Here is a 20,228-nt window from a genome sequence, read left to right as displayed (position 1 = left end):
GCTCCAGCTCTGACACAGCAAAGGGCTTGTTGGACCGCCAGCTTTTCTACTGTGGATACCTTTTAAAGAAAGCGAGCTGTAGTACTTTGCACACACTTTTTTTGTTTTAATTTACCTGGAATGTATTCAGCTGAAATCTGGAGAGCCATTAGACTTTAAGAAGTTCCACAGCAACAAAGAAGGTATCATTTTTAATAGAAACCTTTCTTCTGATGATAGTACAAGCAAAACAAACCTCAAATTTGACATTGAATTTACGACTCTCTAAGGTGTCCATTTTATGAAGCAGTGAAATCTAATCACTGCTTCATTCTCCGGCATTCTCAGAGGAGATCGTTTCTCCAGCATTCTCAGAGGAGATGTTTCTCCTCTGTGTGCCTGTTTATGAAGCGGTGTAGATCATTTCTCCTTTGGAGGAGTGAAGCAAAATGCTTCCAACACTGGAGAACGCCCCCTGATAATGGAATCTCGTGAGACTTTACGAGATTGCAGTAGCAGAAATTCACTGAAACACTGAGGGGTCTGAACGAGGCATAAGGAAGTTAATAATCTTCCTGATTCTCTCTTCACTCCACTCCCCGATTGTCCAGCTCTGAGCTGGTGAATTGGGGAGGGTGAATTCTGACACTGATCGACAGTGAAGCGCTCAGGTCGCAGCTTCATAAACTGTCCGTTACTGTGTCATTCAATGAGGATTCTCTGTGTGTGGAGATAATCGACGGGAGAACATGCTTATCTCTGGTTCGTAAACGGTTTATGAGCTGTGATCAGTGGCAATCCTGGGGATTATTGCTGATCACTGCTTCATAAATGGACACCTAAGTCGCTCATCTCTGAAAGTTCACTGGGGGGAACAGCAGACCAATAGGGTATTAGCACCTCCCTAGGAGGATAGACATTAGGCAAAATCTTAAGGGCATTGACCCTCCCTGTGCAGGCTTTTTATGTTTTGCAAGTAGACATATTAACAAACAACCTCTTATTCACATTGATAGACAAATCACAATTACCTGAGTATTGGTCTGGTTTGGTAATCATTATGTTACCTTCTCCATTGTTTTGTGTAGGATGAGGCTGATGCCAAGGGAGCATCACCATGGAAGGTAGGTCCTTATTGATTTAACAAATATTGTTATACTGGGTTTAGATGGTTGTTGGTGGAATCAAGTGATTGTAAACCTTTTTTTATTTTTTTTATTAAAAATCAAACCAACATTTCTATACTTGCCTACAATGCTTTTGCACAGAGCAGCCCCGATCCTCTTCTTTTGGTGTCCCTCATAGGGTGCTCCTCCTCTTTTATTCTTTTACCTGGTGACCCCCACCGAAAGCCGCTTTCTGTTTGGGCACCCATGCAGGCTCACTCCATTGACACAGACAGCAGGACTTGGGCCCCGCCCCTGCGTCACAGCTTTTGCTTGACAGCAGTGGGAGCCACTGGCTCTTGCTGCTATCAATCTGTCCAATAAGGAGAGCTACAGCATCTGGAGCCACTGCACTTGTGCACATTGCTAGATTGGATCAGGCTCTGGTAAGAAAAGCGGGGTGGGGGGCCTGGTGGCTAGCTGCAGCACAGAATTTTTTTTTTTTTACCTTTTTTAAAGCAGTGAAGAATTAAAAAAAAAAAAAAAAACCTGTAAGACGTGTGTTGGTCGCAAGTCCCTAGTGGTCATGCACCATGTTCAGACACAAGATTGTGGTCTGACCACTCCGCTGTAATCGGATGTCTGCATTTGTCTTAAAGGATCAGTCCAGCCAAAAAGGATATTTGTTTCGATAGATGATACTTCACCAACGTCACAATTTCATACATCTCTCCTGGGCGCTGTTGGTGAGATATTTTTACGGCGTTCCTGGGTCAGCACATATGCTGTGCCCTTAGTGAGTAGCTCCACTCTTACCGCTGGATTTATGTAATATATCCTGGAAAATGTAATGGGAGGAGCCGAACCACACAAAGGTGTGTTAGAACAACCATAACTGAATAGGAATAAACCTGGGAATTATGGGAGGGAGAGCTCTACATAATGCAAGGTATATAAGAAACCAATGGCTGTACCTAGAGCTAAAATCACTTTTGGGTGAAATGATCCTTTAGGTCTTATGATCTAGTAATAGGCGTTGTCATGGCTGCCAATAATTGTTTCCTTATTCAATAATGCTGTATCCCAGAATTGATTAACAACTATAACAAGTATAAAAGTGTAGCAAACCAGAAAAAAATCCCAGCAAGCATTAAATCTGAACTTGGAAACTTCTGTCCATTCTTAATTTTAATACAAAACTATCATTTTATTTTTCAGACTGTGAGGACAGCTGTGCAGACTGTGGCTACTTTTAATTCAATCAAGGTATGACTAATATTAACTTTATGTCTTCATTCATTACCCTCCATTATAAAACACACCTCTTCCCAGCATTCATTGGTCGACGTTCTTTTAAACCTCACATGATTGGTTATGAGTCCCTCTTTTCTTCTGCAGGAGCTGAATGACCGCTGGAGGTCCCTGCAGCAGTTGGCAGAGGAGAGAAGCCAGCTGCTGGGCAGCGCTCATGAAGTACAGAGATTCCACAGGTAGAGTGGTTGGCCAGATTATATGATGCATGGATTTGCATTGGTCACCGATCATGAATGTGATTAGTGCAGCACACATAATGGTGCTACACTTTAATACGTTGGGAGGAATTAACAAAAAGGAGCACCAGCGTAATGCTTGTGCCACTTTAAATTTAAAGAACGGAGCAGATGGAATTCCTAACAAACAAAAGGGGCGCAAACTCAAAAATGCTCTTTTGCCCTTGAAATACTTTTGTTTACAAGTCTGATGGATGTCGTGAAGTTTTCTGACCCTGAATCTGCTGTGAATGTCCCTACATTTAACACAATTGACCTAAAAATCAAATTGAGAGTACCCTTCTCTCCCCCCCCCCCCCCCCCCATCTTTTCCTGTCTGCTGTCACCCGACATCATCCCATCCAATCGTGTCTGCCAAAAACAGGCGGATGAGGGATCTATTCCCCATCTGTCTCTAGATTGGATTTGATCGGATGGCAGTTGTATGGAAATGGATAGGTGGTCCGTTGGCATCCAACAGCCCCATAGAGGAGAGAGCGGGCTGAGCAGGTGGATCCGCTGTACGGAGCCCCCCCCCCCCCCCCCATGTGAAAGGGCTCTTGCTATGGTTTATTTTTATTTTATTTTTTTGTACCGGTACAATTTTTTTATTTTTTGAGGGGCTTTGAAAAGATGGGTGCTTCCTCCTAATGTCTCTCCTTTGAGACAAAGAAAGGGACTGTCTTCAGTCCCTTTCTTTGCAGCTCGAGCTGCACTGTGGATGAATGAGGTAGGGGTCTGTATAGAGACACCTATTCATATAATGAAATATAGTACACTATACAGTGTTACAGTGTTTACTATATTTCATTCACAAACTGCCAAATCGTGAACACACTTTACTATGTCAGAGAATGAGTACAGAAGTAATCAGCACTGTGATCACTGTCTGTATTCTTTCAGGAAAGGAAGGGGGCTGGTAAACACCCCCCGCACACACTTCATCCAGTGATCTCCCGAACTAGCAGGTGGCGATCAGGAAGGTGGGGGGGGGGGGGTGGATCTACAGTATTTGGCCAAACAGGTCCTCTGTGACTGCCCTGCAGCTCCCAAAGTCGGCGGGAGGGCAGAGGAGGGAAGACAGCTTCAGAGCGTGGGGGGGTTGTCAGTGTAGTGGGGTGAAGTGGCAGGCAGAGGGGGCCTTGCTTGCCTCGCAGATGATACGCCCCTGCTTCCTGTGACGCTTGTCTGTTAGGTGGGAGTGCCAGATGTGGGGTCTGGCTTTCGTTTTCTTCAGAGGAATTGACCTCTGCAAGCATTTCTTGGGGGATCACAGCAGACAGCTGGGGTACTGCCCTTGCCCCTAGAATGATGTACACTAAGCAGAGCAGGATACTCTCCGATCTTCTTCTTTTTTTTTTTTTTTTTTTTCTTTGGATTATTGGAGCCTCTGCTCCTTCTAACATGGCCTTAGATTAATTTATTTGGCCCCCACAGTGTCACAGCAACCTTCCAATCTCTGATATGCACTGCTAGAAACACTCCACACTAGTTTCCCTTTTTACCCGTCTATGTCACTCCTTCATGTCGTCCCCCTGCCTTGTTCACATGGGCTGCAAAGGAGTGGTAAAAACTGGTGGTTGATCTTGCCTAGCAACCGACTCTGAAAAGCGATCCAGTATGGATCCTTTCAGACCTGTAAAGAAAACTGCTCATATGACCGAGGCCTAGGACTGAAAGTACCTGAGATGACGCTTTCTGTTTAATATCTTCAGATGAGTTTACGTTTTCTCCCTTCTCTGTGCAGAGATGCTGACGAGACCAAAGAATGGATTGAGGAGAAGAACCAGGCTCTAAACACTGACAGCTATGGACACGATCTGGCCAGCGTTCAGGCCCTGCAGCGAAAGCATGAAGGATTTGAGAGAGACCTTGCTGCACTAGGAGATAAGGTGAGGTTACATAGTAGGTGAGGTTGAAAAAAAACACAAGTCCATCAAGTCCAACCTATGTGTGTGTTTATATGTCAGTATTACATTGGATAACCCTGTATGTTATGGTCATTCAGGTGCTTATCTAATAGTTTCTTAAACTATCTATGCTCCGCACTGAGACCACCGCCTGTGGAAGGGAATTCCACATCCTTGCCGCTCTTACAGTAAAGAACCCTCTATGTAGTTTAAGGTTAAACCTCTTTTCTTCTAATTGTAATGAGTGGCCACAAGTCTTGTTAAACTCCCTTTTGCGAAAAAGTTTTCTCCCTACTGTGGGGCCACCAGTATGATATTTGTATATTGAAATTATATCCTCTCTCAAGCATCTCTTCTCCAGAGAGAGTAAGTTCAGTGATTGCAACCTTTCCTCATAACTAATATCCTCCAGACCCTTTGTTAGCTTTTTTTGCCCTTCTTTGTACTCGCTCCATTTCCAGTACATCCTTCCTGAGGACTGGTGCCCAGAACTGGACAGCATACTCCAGGTGCGGCCAGACCAGAGTCTTGTAGGACGGGAGAATTATTGTTTTATCTCTGGAGTTGATCCCCTTTTTAATGCATGCCAATATTCTGTTTGCTTTGTTAGCAGCAGCTTGGCATTGCATGCCATTGCTGAGCCTATCATCTACTAGGACCCCCAGATCCTTTTCCATCCTAGATTCCCCCAGAGGTTCTCCCCCCCAGTATATAGATTGCATTCATATTTTTGCCACCCAAATGCATTATTTTAAATTTTTCTGCATTGAACCTCATTTGCCATGTAGTTGCCCATCCCATTCATTTCTTCAGATCTTTTTGCAAGGTTTCCACATCCTGCGGAGAAGTTATTGCCCTGCTGAGCTTAGTATCATCTGCAAATACAGAGATTGAACTGTTTACCCCATCCTCCAGGTAGTTTATGAACAAATTAAACAGGATTGGTCCCAGTACAGAACCCTTGGGGACCCCGCTACCCACCCCTGACCATTCCTAGTATTCACCATTTATTACCACCCTCTCAACTTGCCCTTGTAGCTAGTTTTCAATCCATGTACTCACCCTATGGTCCATGCCAACAGACCTTATTTTGTACAGTAAACATTTATGGGGAACTGTGTCAAATGCTTTTGCAAAATCCAGATACACCACGTCTACGGACCTTCCTTTATCTAGATGGCAACTCAACTCCTCATTGAAGGTTAGTAGATTGGTTTGGCAAGAACGATTCTTCATGAATCAATGCTGATTACTGCTAACAATATCGTTCTCATTACTAAAATCTTGTATATAGTCCCTTATCACCCCCTCCAAGAGTTTACATACTATTGATGTTAGGCTAGCAGGTGCACTTGCACAGTAGACACCTGCTCACAAGCAAGAGTCTGGCTGGTGGTCAATTGCTAGGTATTTGTCAGATCATCGCTTACCTACTTCTATTCGCAGGTAAATTCCCTGGGAGAGACCGCAGAGCGGCTCATCCAATCACATCCAGAATCTGCTGAGGATATCCAGGAGAAGTGCACCGAGCTCAACCAAGCTTGGAACAGTCTTGGCAAAAGGGCTGACAAGCGAAAAGCGAAGCTGGGAGATTCTCATGACCTGCAGCGCTTCCTGAGTGACTTCAGGTAAAATGGTCATTCTTGATGACATGTTTTATTATAGGTGGTGCCAGATCGCATACACTATATTGCCAAAAGTATTGGGACACCTGCCTTTACACGCACCTGAACTTTAATGGCATCCCAGTCTTAGTCCGTAGGGTTCAATAGTGAGTTGGTCCACCCTTTGCAGCTATAACGGCTTCAACTCTTCTGGGAAGTCTGTCCACAAGGTTTAGGAGGGTGTCTATAGGAATGTTTGACCATTCTTCCAGAAGAGCTTTTGTGAGGTCAGGCACTGATGTTGGATGACAAGGACTGGCTCGCAGCTTCCGCTCCTAATTCATCTGAAAGGCTCTGTCGGGTTGAGGTCAGGACTCTATGCAGGCCAGTCAAGTTCCCCCACCTTAAACTGACTCATCCTTTTCTTCATGGACCTTGCTTTGTGCACTGGTGCGCAGCCATGTTGGAACAGGAAGGGGCCATCCCCAAACTGTTCCCAGAAAGTTGGGAGCATGACATTTTCCAAAATATCTTGGTATGCTGATGCTTTAAGAGTTCCCTTCACTGGAACTAAGGGACCAAGCCAAACCTCTGAAAAACAACCCCACACCATAATCTCCCTCCACCAAATAATTTGGTCCCGTGCACAAAGCAAGATCCATAAAGACATGTATGAGCGAATTTGGGGTGGAGGAACATGACTGGCCTGCACAGAGTCCGGACCTCAACCTGATACAATACCTTTGGGATGAATTGGGAGCGGAGACTGCGAGAAAAGCATTCTCGTCCACATCAGCCGCTGACCTCACAAATGCACTTCTGAAAGAATGGTCAAACATTCCCATAGACACATTCCTAAACCTTGTGGACAGCCTTCCCAGAAGAGTTGGTAGATGGTACAGTGGCTTGTTACATGTTAAAACTGTAATAATGTAAAGTATTTTTGAATTTTTTGCACCTTTAGTCACATGACCATGATTTCAGTGTAGGATACGCAATAGACACTCACCATGGTTTCTGTGGAGGAAGACACAGACTAGTGATCAGAGAGATTCCCCAGGGAGAGCCCTCTGCACAATGCATCATGGGTGTCTATGCTTACTTGGCCCAATCCTTGCCTTCAGTGTAATCCAAAGATGTTGCTTCAAGGGCATGCATAGAATACAACTATTTATTTTTCAAAAAGTGGCAAAAGTTTAAAACATTTGAAAGCTGTCCAGCCTTAGGACCATTCTATATGTAACACAAACTTTCTCAAAGGACTCAAAGTGGAGGTCCACCCATCAAAAATTAAAAGCCAGCAGCTGCAAATAATGCAGCTGCTGACTTTTAATAATTGGAAACTTACCTGTCCTGGAGTCCAGTGATGTCGGCAATGCAGCGGATGTTTCCGTCAGATGCATGCCACCTTCATTGCGAGTAAGGGAACCCAGCAGTGTAGCCTTATGGCTTCACGCCTGGAACCCTACAGCCCATGTGCAAGGCCCCGCTCCTCGCTTCTACTGGACCAGCGACTGGAGAATAAGGCGGGAGCCCCAGCGATGTCGCAGATACCCGTGACGGAGGCTCCAGGAAGGTGCCACCAGAGTACAAGGAGCGGAAGTTCCACTTTTGGGTGGAACTCCGCTTTAAGTTCTTCAGCAGGTCATGTTTTTCAGTATTTTCCCTCAGTTTAAACAGCTGACATAATTCCTGGGCCTGCACTTAGGCTAGGTTCACACCTGTGTGGGTGATTGGCACTGCAGGACCGCACCTGTTCACACAGCTGTAACCACTCGCAGAATAAAACGCGCTGCTGCTCAGGAGATGTGTGGGGATCCTAATGGCACCCCCACACACTGGAAAAACGCAGCTCAGCCTCCTGCACTGGGAACCGCACTGTACTTGCGGTTTCTGTGCGGACAGCATTTTAAAAATTGTCCAGGGACCTTTTCAAATGAAGGAGTTGTCATGCCCCAGCAAAATGCGTCTTGCAGAGCTGCACAAGTGTGAACCTAGCGTTAATCACAAAGTATCATTCATATGTTATTGCAGAAAGTTTGGAGTTTCAGGCGATAACTCTGTATGGCTAACTTGGTTATTAAAGATGACCCTTTACATTCTATTATCAGGCCTGATACAATTGTATACAGCATGAATAAAGAATGCAAGGGATACCAAAAAGCTTGTATCTTAAATATCTGCAGTTAGTCAATAAAGGTTAATCGCCTAAACTGCAAACTTTCTGCATTAATTGATGGCTAGCATGGTACAAAACTATTTTATGTCATTAAAAGTGAGAGAAATTGAATACCATCCAAGCTTCTGCTGCATCAGACTAGACCATGAAATGGACAGATCGGTTTAGAAACGCCTACTGTACAGTGAGGGGGGAAAAAGTATTTGATCCCCTGCTGATTTTGTACATTTGCCCACTGACAAAGAAATGATCTATAATTTTAATGGTAGGTTTATTTTAACAGTGAGAGACAGAAGAACAACAAAAATATCCAGAAAAACACATTTAATTTTTTTTTTATAAATTTATTTTAATGTGTGAAATAAGTATTTGTCCCCTTCACAAAACATGATTTAGTATTTGGTGGCAAAACCCTTGTTGGCAATCGGAGGTCAGACGATTCTTGTAGTTGACCACCAGGTTTGCACACATCTCAGGAGGGATTTTGTCCCACTCCTCTTTGCAGATCCTCTCCAAGTCTTTAAGGTTTTGAGGCTGACGTTTTGGTAGCCCAAACCTTCAGCTCCCGCCACATGTTTTCTATGGGATTAAGGTCTGGAGAGTGGCTAGGCCACTCCAGGACCTTAATGTTCTTATTCTTGAGTCACTCCTTTTTGTTGCCTTGGCCGTGTGCTTTGGGTCATTGTCATGCTGGAATACCTATCCACGACCCATTTTCAATGCCTTGGCTGAGGGAAGGAGGTTCTCGCCTAAGATTTTCCGGTACATGGCCCTGTCCATCCTCCCTTTTGATGCAGTGAAGTTGTCCTTTTCCATTAGCAGAAAAACACCCTAAAGCATGATGTTTCCACCTCCATGTTTGATGGTGTTCTTGGGGTCATAGGCAGCATTCCTCCTCCACCAAACATGGCGAGTTGAGTTGATGCAAAATAGCTTGATTTTGGTCTCATCTGACAACACTTTCACCCAGTTCTCCTCAGATGTACATTTAGCAAACTTCAGACAGGACTGTACATGTGCTTTCTTGTGGGTGCTGTAGAATTTCAGTCCTTCCCAGTGTAGTGTTACCAATTGTTTTTTTTTGGTGACTATGGTCCCAACTGCCTTGATATTAACAAGATTCTCTTGTAGTTCTGGGCTAATTCCTCGCTGTTCTCATGATCACTGAAACTTCCATGAGGTGAGATCTTGCATGGAGCCCCAGACCGAGGGAGAATGACAGTTATTTTGGGTTTCTTCCATTTGCAAATGATCACACCAACTGTTCTCACCCTTTCCCCAAGCTGCTTGGTGATGGTCATGTAGCCCATTCCAGCCTTGTGTCGGTCTATAATCGTGTCCCCGACATCCTTGCACAGCTTTTTGGTCTTGACCATGGTGGAGAGATTGGAATCTGATTGCTTCTGTGGACAGGTGTTTTTATACAGATAACAAGCTGAGATTATGAGCACTGCCTTTATGAGTGTGCCTAATCTCAGCTCATAACCTGTATAGACGATACCGGAGAACCAGAAATCTTGCTGAATGATGGAGGATAAAATATTTATTTCACTCATTAAAATGCAAATCAATTTATAACTTTTTTGAATAGCGTTTTTCTAGATATTTTTTTTCCATCTTTCACTGTTAAAATAAACCTACCATTAAAATTATAGACAGATCACTTCTTTGTCAGTGGGCAAACATGCAAAATCGGCAGGGGATCAAATACTTTTTCCTCCACTGTATGCATGCTTGCAATAGTTACATATACCATTTTCATCTTTTGTGTATATATAAAACAAGTTTGTCATGAGAAGCTTTGAACACCATTACTCCTCTTGCTAGTTGGCTGGCTGTGTCTGGTTTCAGGATATTCTGTGTCACAGACTCAGAACAAGCATGCAGCAAGTGAAATCAGGTTGAACACCTGATCTGCATACTTATGCCAGGTCAGAAATGCATTTGCAGTGAATCCATAGGATCGACTTGACTGTCCAAACAGAAAAGTTTCAGAGAAGATCAGCAGTAGCAGCATGGTTCTGACACTTGTACTTGGCGCAGTTAACCACTAATGATTAATATGCAGTCCATGTGAATTAAGAACTTTGCTTATCTTTCAGGGACCTCATGTCCTGGATTAATGGAATTCGTGGCTTGGTGTCATCTGAGGAGCTTGCCAAAGATGTTACTGGAGCCGAAGCCCTCTTGGAGAGACACCAGGTTAGCTATGGGAGGTCTGCTGTTCCCAGGCGTAATGATCTTGCTAATAGATGCCCTGTGATGATTTTTTTTTTTCTTCTCTCTGCCCCACATAGGAGCACCGCACTGAGATTGATGCAAGAGCTGGCACCTTCCAGGCCTTTGAACACTTTGGACAGCAGCTGCTGGCTCGCGGGCATTATGCCAGTCCTGAAATAAAGGAAAAGCTGGACATATTAGACCAGGAACGTGCCAGCTTGGAAAAAGCCTGGGTGCAGCGCAGGATGATGCTGGATCAGTGCTTGGAACTCCAGGTAATCTTTTTGATTTCACCCCAAAAAATACTGCTGTCTGCATGAATCTTCTCTTCAGTATCATCTGATTTTATTGTGTCCTACTCCTATAGCTCTTTAATAGAGACTGCGAGCAAGCTGAGAATTGGATGGCGGCACGTGAGGCTTTCCTCAACAATGAGGACAAAGGGGACTCGCTGGACAGTGTTGAGGCTCTCATCAAGAAACATGAAGACTTTGATAAAGCAATTAATGTACAGGTGAGATTGATACTACAAGAACAAATTAGAATATTACTGAATTTATAGGAGAGAACTAAAGCTCTGCATCAGACAGTGCATTAGCCACTCCAATTGCTGAACCTCTTTCTTGTTTGCTACTAATACTGGGTTTTAGACCGAAAGAAGACCGAGCGAATGCATGAAATTTGCTGATAACAAAAGTGTAATCCGTAAACGTGTCTACTCACATATCTATGTAGTAAGTGAAATAAGTGGGTTATGCTTGTTCTAAAGGCAGCTACAGACATTGGGTGGTGTGGTCTGTTATGGAAGCATGAGCCAGTCCCCAAAATCATGTGAAATTAGATGTGTGTGTGTGTGTATATAGAGATATATATATATATATATATATATATATATATATATATATATATATATATATATATATATATATATATCTCAATCTTGCAGTAAACTTGTATACAAAACAGTTAACTTGTACAGGCAGTTCCTGAATGAGAAACTTGATCTTCTGTCTGTAGTCACATTAAAGTATTTCCATGTCACTGGTGCCACAGAATGGTGTACTATGGATTTTCTAATGAGTGCACAAAGCATTTGATGTTTCCATTTAGACTTAGTCTTTCTTTCTTATTGAAACCTTGCATAGAACTACACAGATTGGGACAGTGATTGGTTGCTCTTGATCTCTAAAAGATTTACCCCCCCCCCCCTTTCATGACGAGGCCACTTTTTGCGATGCGGCATTGCGCTACTTTAACTGACAATTTTGCGGTCGTGTGACCCAAATATTTACCCTTTTTTTTTTTTCCACAAATAGAGCTTTCTTTTGGTAATATTTGATCACCACTGAAGGTTTATTTTTTATTTTTTGCGCTATAAACAAAAAAAGACCGTCAATTTTGAAAACAAAAAACAATATTTTTTACTTTCTGCTATAAAGATATCCAATCAAAAAATGTAATTTCTTCATAAATATAGGTCAATATGTATTCTTCTACATGTTTTTGGTTAAAAAAAAAAATCCCAATAAGAATATATTGATTGGTTTACACAAACGTTATATGGTTTAAACTGTGGGATCTATACTGGAATTTTTATTTAAGTAATAATGTCAGCGATTTTGTAGTGGGACTGCAATATTGTTGCAGACAGTTGGGCACTAACTGACACATTTTGGGAAACGGTGACACTAATCAGTGCTAAAAATATGCACTGTCACTGTATTAATGACATGCCTGGGAAGAGGTTAAACATTTAAGGTGATCAAAGGGTTAACACTGTGCCTAACCAGTGTTTTGGTGTACACCGTGAGCTGTTTTTACTAGGGGAAGAAATAGATTCTAGTCCCTGCATTGCAGGAACACAGAATCTATCCCTTCCGCTGTGAGAACAGCGATCTGCCTTGTTTAAATGAGCAGATCACCATTCTGTGTTCTTTACCAGTGATCACTAGGTGCCAGAGGACATCTAGTGCCCCACACCCGCAGATAGGCTTCTGCCGGGAATATGTGCACGCCCCCAGGTGTAGATACGCATATAAACGTGATCTGGCGCACAGCTGCTGCCCATAGCAATAAAACTGCTATAGGGCAGTTAGCGAATGTTAAATAGGGCCACTTTAGGTATCAAAGGCAACTGAAAGACAGAAATGTCAATTTCAGTGCTGATGACCATGGGAAGGTTGCATTGGACACATTTGGATTCAAAGTGCGGCAGGGAAGATGTTTGCAGGAAGTGGTATATACTGATATAGACAGTTGTAATGTTTATAATTATTCCCTCTGTGTCTACTGTGCTAACACAGCCTTTACCTATCATTACAGGAAGAGAAGATCGCCGCTTTGCAGTCTTTTGCTGACCAGTTAATAACTGCTGACCACTATGCCAAGGGAGACATTGCTGGTCGTCGTAATGAAGTCCTGGACAGGTGGGGGTTATGAAGAAAATCTGCCAAATGAGACATGTATTGCCAGTTTATTTGATTAAAGGAGGTCATGCACATGTATTGGATATTAGAAAAAAAAGCATTGTGCGTGTACATTTTTTTTTGTTGGGTTTTTAAATGTTTTTTGTAATCCTAATGAACCCGAAGGCCCCAATAGGCTTTCTGGGCTTCATTAACTGCTGATCGGGAGTAGTGACCTCCACAGACTCTCTGAGAGCTTAACCAAAGCTGACGCAGGACTATTCAGTTTGAATGCCGAGTACATGGACTGTGTAGACCAGGGGTAGACAACCTCTGCTCTCCAGCTGTGGTGAAACTACAAATCACATCATGCCTCTGCTTTTAGGAGTCATGCCTGTGATTGTTGGGGTCTTGCAATGTCACGGGACTTGTAGTTTCAAAACAGCTGGAGGGTCGAGGTTGCCTACCCCTGGTGTAGACCAACACTAATCCTGTTTGGGGTTCTATAATTGGTTCCTTTTCTCCTGTAGGTGGCGTCGTCTGAAGGCTCAGATGATTGAGAAGCGATCCAAGCTTGGAGAATCTCAGACTCTGCAACAGTTTAGCAGAGATGTAGATGAGATTGAAGCCTGGATCAGTGAGAAGCTCCAGACAGCAAGCGATGAGTCCTACAAGGATCCCACAAACATCCAGGTGGGTATTGGGGGGAAGAAAAAAATACTAACACAGATTACTATACTATAACTCCAAATGGTAATGTGCCTAAACAAGTACTCTATATAAATGGTACAATATGAACAGCTAAATTGTTGACGTTTGCACTGAAAGTGACCCCTGCTGTTACATTTATATTACATTCTCAATTTAAATTGCTCATGTTTGTAACAGATCCAAGTTGAATAGATTTCCTGACAAACTATGTAGTATAAGCCCAGCATTTCATTTTTTTTATATACTGATGCAGACCATTAGTGCCATAATGATGTCATTACCAGTACACTTTAAAAGAAGGGCATTGTGGTAGTTGACCTTTACACCCTACAATCACAGTATTTATTCAGTGTTCAGGCTGAGTGAAGGTGGCATCATTCAGCCTGGAAGACTGAGGAAATCTTGTGGCAAAATAGAGCTGGGTTTCGAGTTTTTATTTTTTTGTTTAAAGCGGAGTTCCACCCAAAAGTGAAACTTCCGCTCATTTGTCTCCTCTCCCCCTCTGGTGCCACAATTGGCACCTTTCGGGTGGAGGGGGGGACAGGATACCTCTCTTTGACAGGTATCCTGTTCCCACATCCAGCCATGACCTGACTCGAGGCTCCCTCCTCTCTCCCTGTCGCCTGGCCAGTAGGAGAGTGGAGCAGGGCCTTGCGCATGCGGAGGTAAGTGTCCTATTGTTAATAGCCATCAGCTGCTGTATGTGTAGCTGCTGGCTTTTTGGGGGGGGGGGGTTGCAACAACGCTTTAATTAAATTAATAATCTAGCCAGGAGTTGGACTTTAATGGTCTGCCCTTTTTCTTATATTCACCTTCTTTTCCCTCCTCTACCATCGTAGGTAAAGTCAAGGCCCGTACACATGGGCCAAATATCGGGCAGTATCAGCCAGTTCAATAGAAACCGGCCAACATTTGATCGTGTGTGTGGCAGACGCTCTGAAAAAAGCCGCCTTAACATCCAGCTTCTGTTGAAGGGGCATGACCGAAAAAGGTCTGCCAACCGGCATCTGATCAGCAGACTCAGCCAATTAGAGCGCTGACCAGGGTGTTCTGTCTGGGGGGGGGGGGGGGGGGGGCGTCCACCCGTCAATTCGGATTGACGCAGAGCTGGGTGCCTGACTGGCCAATTACCAGACCATAGTGCTGTCACATGGGGTTGGGGAGAGTGTCCCCATTCCTGTATTCATTCTAACCAGAGAGAACTGAAGCTTAAACTGGCCATGCATTAGTAGGCTTCAGTTCAAAGTTTTTGTTTTAAAAGCAGTCATTTAATTTCCTGATTGTTAGTGGGGTTAAAGCAATGTTCAGGATGGAAACTTTCTTGGTTTTCATTCTGGAATGTGCATTTGTTCCAAAATTAAACGCAAAAAAAAATAAAAAAATAAGTTGCAGTACTTGCAAACAAAATTTGTCAAGTCATTAAATGTACTGAGAATTTTCATAACATTTTTTTGTTCAAATGTTGTACTAGTGTATGGCCAGCTTTTTATTGAGAACATGGTCTTTATTGAAGTCTAGGAATAGATTAGGGCACAGTGCGTGAAATTTTTCAGGCGTTTTAGCGCTAGAAATTGCGCCTGAAACCTGCCTCCCATTCATTGCAATGGGTGCTTTCACACCCAGGCGGTACGCTTGTGGGACATAAGGAAAAGTCTTGCAAGCAGCATTCTTTGCAATGCATGGGCAGCTCTTCGGAAACACTGCAGCACGGGAGTTTTTTTAACCCCTTTTTTGGTTAAAAGCTCCCTGCTAGCGCCCGAAAAGCACAGCTTAACCACTTGCCGACCGCCGCACGCCGATGTACGTCGGCAGAATGGCACGGGCAGGCATAAGCACATACATGTACGTGATTTGCCTCCCGCGGGTCGGGGGCCCGATCGGGCCCCCGCCCGGTGCCTGCGGCGGTCGGTTTTCGTTCGGGAGCGATCCCGGACGAGGGGACGGCCATTCATTCATGGCCACCCCCTCGCGATCGCTCCCGACGAATGGAAATCCCCGGTGACATCACTTCCTCTCCTGTAATGTAAACACAGGAGAGGAAGTGATGTATTCTCTCCTCCGTGTCGGTATTTTTCGTTCCGACACGGAGGAGAGCGGATCAGTGAGTTGCACCAACACATCCCACACACAGTAGAACATGCCAGGCACACTCACACCCCCCCTTTACCCCCCGATCACCCCCCCAATTACCCCTGCCCCCCAGTCACAGTGACACCAATGTCATTTTTTTTTTATTTTTTTATTTTTTTGCATTGGTGTCATTTGTGACTGTAATAACTGTTAGGGCAGTTAGGGTTAGCCCCCTTTAGTTCTAATGTACCCCCCTAACCCCCCCAATAAAGGTTTAACCCCGTGATCACCCCCCGTCGCCAGTGTCACTAAGGCTGGGTTCACATTGCAGCGGTTTATGAGAACGAATGTGATTCGCACCGCACTGCAGTGCAAATCACATCCGATCTCTGTGCGATTCGAGTTCAGCCATTCGCCGCACCCGCCACACCCGCCGCACCCGCCGCAAATTCGCACGGGACCCTTTTTTTGGCCCGCAGCAGAATCGGATCGCATGGGTGTTCACACCATGCGATCCGAGTTTGCAGATCGCACTGCGATATGCGAACTGATCTGGGGGTGTCAGTAACATTTCACTGACACTCCCAGCAGTTCGCATAGGGCAGTGTGAAGTGCCGCCGGGAGGCATGCGATGCGGGAACCCGCCGCGGATTCGCGGCGTTTCCGCATCGCTCCAGTGTGAACCCAGCCTAATAAGCGATCATTTTTCTGATCGCCGTATTAGTGTCACAGGTGACGCTAGTTAGGCAGGTAGGTATTTAGGTTCGCCGCAGCTTTTTATAGCGCTAGGGACCCCCATATACTACCGCATAAAGCCCCCTGATTGCCCCCTTGTTAACCCTTTCACCAGTGATCACCATATAACTGTTACAGGTGACGCTGGTTGGTTAGTTATTTTTTTATAGTTTCAGGGCACCCGCCATTTATTACCTAATAAAGGTTTAACCCCCTGATCACCCGGCAGGTGTCATTTGTGACTAATAACTGTTAGGGCAGTTAGGGTTAGCCCCCTTTAGTTCTAAGGTACCCCCCTAACCCCCCCAATAAAGGTTTAACCCCGTGATCACCCCCCGTCGCCAGTGTCACTAAGGCTGGGTTCACATTGCAGCGGTTTATGAGAACGGATGTGATTCGCACCGCACTGCAGTGCAAATCACATCCGATCTCTGTGCGATTCGAGTTCAGCTATACAGATAGTATGGCTGAATTCGTGTCGCACCCGCCGCACCCGCCGCAAACTCGCACGGGACCCTTTTTTTGGTCCGCAGCAGAATCGGATCGCATGGGTGTTCACACCATGCGATCCAAGTTTGCAGATCGCACTGCGATATGCGAACTGATCTGGGGGTGTCATTAACATTTCACTGACACTCCCAGCAGTTCGCATAGGGCAGTGTGAACTGCCGCCGGGAGGCATGCGATGCGGGAACCCGCCGCGCATTCGTGGCGTTCCCGCATCGCTCCAGTGTGAACCCAGCCTAATAAGCGATCGTTTTTCTGATCACTGTATTAGTGTCACAGGTGACGCTAGTTAGGCAGGTAGGTATTTAGGTTCGCCGCAGCTTTTTATAGCGCCAGGGACCCCCATATACTACCGCATAAAGCCCCCTGATTGCCCCCTAGTTAACCCTTTCACCAGTGATCACCATATAACTGTTACAGGTGACGCTGGTTGGTTAGTTATTTTTTTATAGTTTCAGGGCACCCGCCATTTATTACCTAGTCTCACTAGTGTACCCCTAAATTTAGGGGTGTCTACTTTCTAAAATGGGGTCATTTGGGGGGGGGGGTTTGTGCCATCTTGGCATTTTATGGCCTTCAAAACTGTAACGCCCTTAGAAAGCCTGAAGGCGGTGCTTGGTTTTTGGGGCCCCGTACGCGGCTAGGCTCCCAAAAAGTCCCACATATGTGGTATCCCCGTACTCAGGAGAAGCAGCAGAATTTATTTTGGGGTGTCATTTCACATATGCCCATGGCATGTGTGAGCAATATATCATTTAGTGACAACTTTGTGAAAAAAAAAAAAAGTTTGTAATTTTCCCGCAACTTGTGGCAAAATATAAAATATTCCATGGACTCAACATGCCTCTCAGCAAATAGCTTGGGGTGTCTACTTTCTAAAATGGGGTCATTTGTGGGGGTTTTGTGCCATCTTGGCATTTTATGGCCTTCAAAACTGTAATAGGTAGTGAGAAGTGAACTCAAAAAATTACGCCCTTAGAAAGCCTGAAGGCGGTGCTTGGTTTTCGGGGCCCCGTACGCGGCTAGGCTCCCAAAAAGTCCCACATATGTGGTATCCCCGTACTCAGGAGAAGCAGCAGAATTTATTTTGGGGTGTCATTTCACATATGCCCATGGCATGCATGAGCAATATATCATTTAGTGACAACTTTGTGAAAAAAAAAAAAAAAAAAAAAAGTTTGTAATTTTCCCGCAACTTGTGGCAAAATATAAAATATTCCATGGACTCAACATGCCTCTCAGCAAATAGCTTGGGGTGTCTACTTTCTAAAATGGGGTCATTTGTGGGGGTTTTGTGCCATCTTGGCATTTTATGGCCTTCAAAACTGTAATAGGTAGTGAGGCGTGAAATCAAAAATTTACGCCCTTAGAAAGCCTGAAGGCGGTGCTTGGTTTTCGGGGCCCTGTACGCGGCTAGGCTCCCAAAAAGTCCCACATATGTGGTATCCCCGTACTCAGGAGAAGCAGCAGAATTTATTTTGGGGTGTCATTTCACATACGCCCATAGCATGTGTGAGCAATATATCATTTAGTGACAACTTTGTGTAAAAAAAAAAAAAAAAATTTTTTTTTTGTCATTATTCAATCGCTTGAGGCAAAAAAATAAAATATTCAATGGGCTCAACATGCCTCTTATCAATTTCCTTAGGGGGTCTACTTTCCAAAATGGGGTCATTTGGGGGGGTTTTGTACTGCCCTGTCATTTTAGCACCTCAAGAAATGAGATAGGCAGTCGTAAACTAAAAGCTGCGTAAATTCCAGAAAACGTACCTTAGTTTGTAGATGTGACAACTTTTGCGCAAACCAATAAATATACAATTATTGACTTTTTTTTTACCAAAGACATGTGGCTGAATACATTTTGGCCTAAATGTATGACTAAAATTGAGTTTATTGGATTTTTCTAATAACAAAAAGTAGAAAATATCATTTTTTTTCAAAATTTGCGGTCTTTTTACGTTTATATCGCAAAAAATAAAAATCGCAGAGGCAATCAAATACCATCAAAAGAAAGCTCTATTTGTGGGAAGAAAAGGACGCAAATTTTGTTTGGGTACAACATTGCATGACCGCGCAATTACCAGTTAAAGCAGCGCAGTGCCAAAGTGTAAAAAGACCTCTGGTCATTTACCAGCAAAATGGTCCGGTCTGAAAGTGGTTAAACAGCGGTAACGCACCGCTAAAACGAGCAGCGCTTTGCCATGAATGCACGGGGGGGGCCCCAGTGTGAAAGGGGTCAAATAACTCAAAGAAAAGTTACATCCTGTGACATTACAATAGGCAGCTGATAACACGGGTGCAGTATTGTATACGGAGGTCTACCCTCAAGACCACCTCATTTACACAGGGCAGTACTTCTATAAGAAAGCAGCAAACTCCACCATATAGCATATCAGGGAAGAAGAGGCAATAAATGGAGATAACCTATAGGGACTGGTCGCTGAAGCTGTGGATATGAAAGCATATAACGTGGCTTAGTTTGGTCAGCTTTAGAGGTTTTCTTCTCTTCACTCCTGTAGGTGAAAGGAGCAGCAGTTGAGTGATAAGAAGGTAAATATAAGCAACTAAAAGAGCTGGCATTTAGGCGAGCATGTTGCTTTGGTCCTCATGGGAAAGGACACGCTCACTTTAAATCGGGTTATTTTATTGTTTTCTATAGTAATGTAGTAGCCATTCATGCTTCCAACAGTTGAGTGTCATTTACTCAATGCCTTCTTTTCTCAATCTATTTTATAGCTTTCCAAACTCCTGGTAAGTGGTCAGGAAGTGCTTTTGTGTCCCTCACCTTTGTTCATAACCATCTGTAATTTTATTTTATTTTTTTAGTGATGGTCATCTGTCTGTTATGTATCTTTGTAGTTAGTAGTCATTGTTTTCATTTTTTTTCTTTTACTAGCGCTAGTTTGGATGTTTTCGTTTTGCTTATTAGCAAAACACGCTCTACATGATGTTACCCTACAGGTCATGCAACCAAAATCAGATCTGACTGACTGTGGAATAATGTATAATGGTCCCTTTTTACTCAATACTGCTAGATGCGTGGTCCAGAGGCATCCTCCAGAGAGACGAGTTACAGTGCTGATAAATCTATGTGAGCTGAATGCACTATGACTTTAATAACATCTGGGGTGCATTCAGAAGTTCCTGTCCTTAGTAACCCTCCCATTCCTAAGAGACCTCTTTCTGGAGGATTGTTTACTTTTCATTCTTCCTTTATAGCCTCATTGACATGGGCACCTAAACTCATAGTCCATGACTGGACACTGTCTTTAA

General features: G+C 44.0%; 1 protein-coding gene across 5 annotated transcripts in view; it reads left to right on the top strand.

The window, feature by feature from the left end:
* SPTAN1 (spectrin alpha, non-erythrocytic 1) overlaps positions 1–20,228 on the top strand; it is a 120,607-nt gene that overhangs the window by 80,487 nt on the left and 19,892 nt on the right. For 3 of the 5 annotated variants that reach the window (XM_077478697.1, XM_077478694.1, XM_077478692.1), the window contains 11 exons: positions 1,068–1,103; positions 2,304–2,351; positions 2,484–2,575; positions 4,362–4,506; positions 5,971–6,152; positions 10,410–10,509; positions 10,605–10,802; positions 10,895–11,041; positions 12,850–12,953; positions 13,463–13,625; positions 19,692–19,706. In XM_077478697.1, coding sequence (XP_077334823.1) covers positions 1,068–1,103; positions 2,304–2,351; positions 2,484–2,575; positions 4,362–4,506; positions 5,971–6,152; positions 10,410–10,509; positions 10,605–10,802; positions 10,895–11,041; positions 12,850–12,953; positions 13,463–13,625; positions 19,692–19,706 — 1,230 coding nt within the window. The remainder of the gene's footprint in view (positions 1–1,067; positions 1,104–2,303; positions 2,352–2,483; positions 2,576–4,361; positions 4,507–5,970; positions 6,153–10,409; positions 10,510–10,604; positions 10,803–10,894; positions 11,042–12,849; positions 12,954–13,462; positions 13,626–19,691; positions 19,707–20,228) is intronic. The other 2 variants (XM_077478695.1, XM_077478693.1) reach the window with 1 other exon arrangement.

The sequence above is a fragment of the Lithobates pipiens genome, unplaced genomic scaffold (genome assembly GCF_037356315.1).
Source record: "Lithobates pipiens isolate NorthernLeopardFrog02 unplaced genomic scaffold, aLitPip1_a1.2 Scaffold_1, whole genome shotgun sequence".
Taxonomy (NCBI): Eukaryota; Metazoa; Chordata; class Amphibia; order Anura; family Ranidae; genus Lithobates; species Lithobates pipiens.
This window is presented reverse-complemented; position numbering and strand designations above follow the sequence as displayed.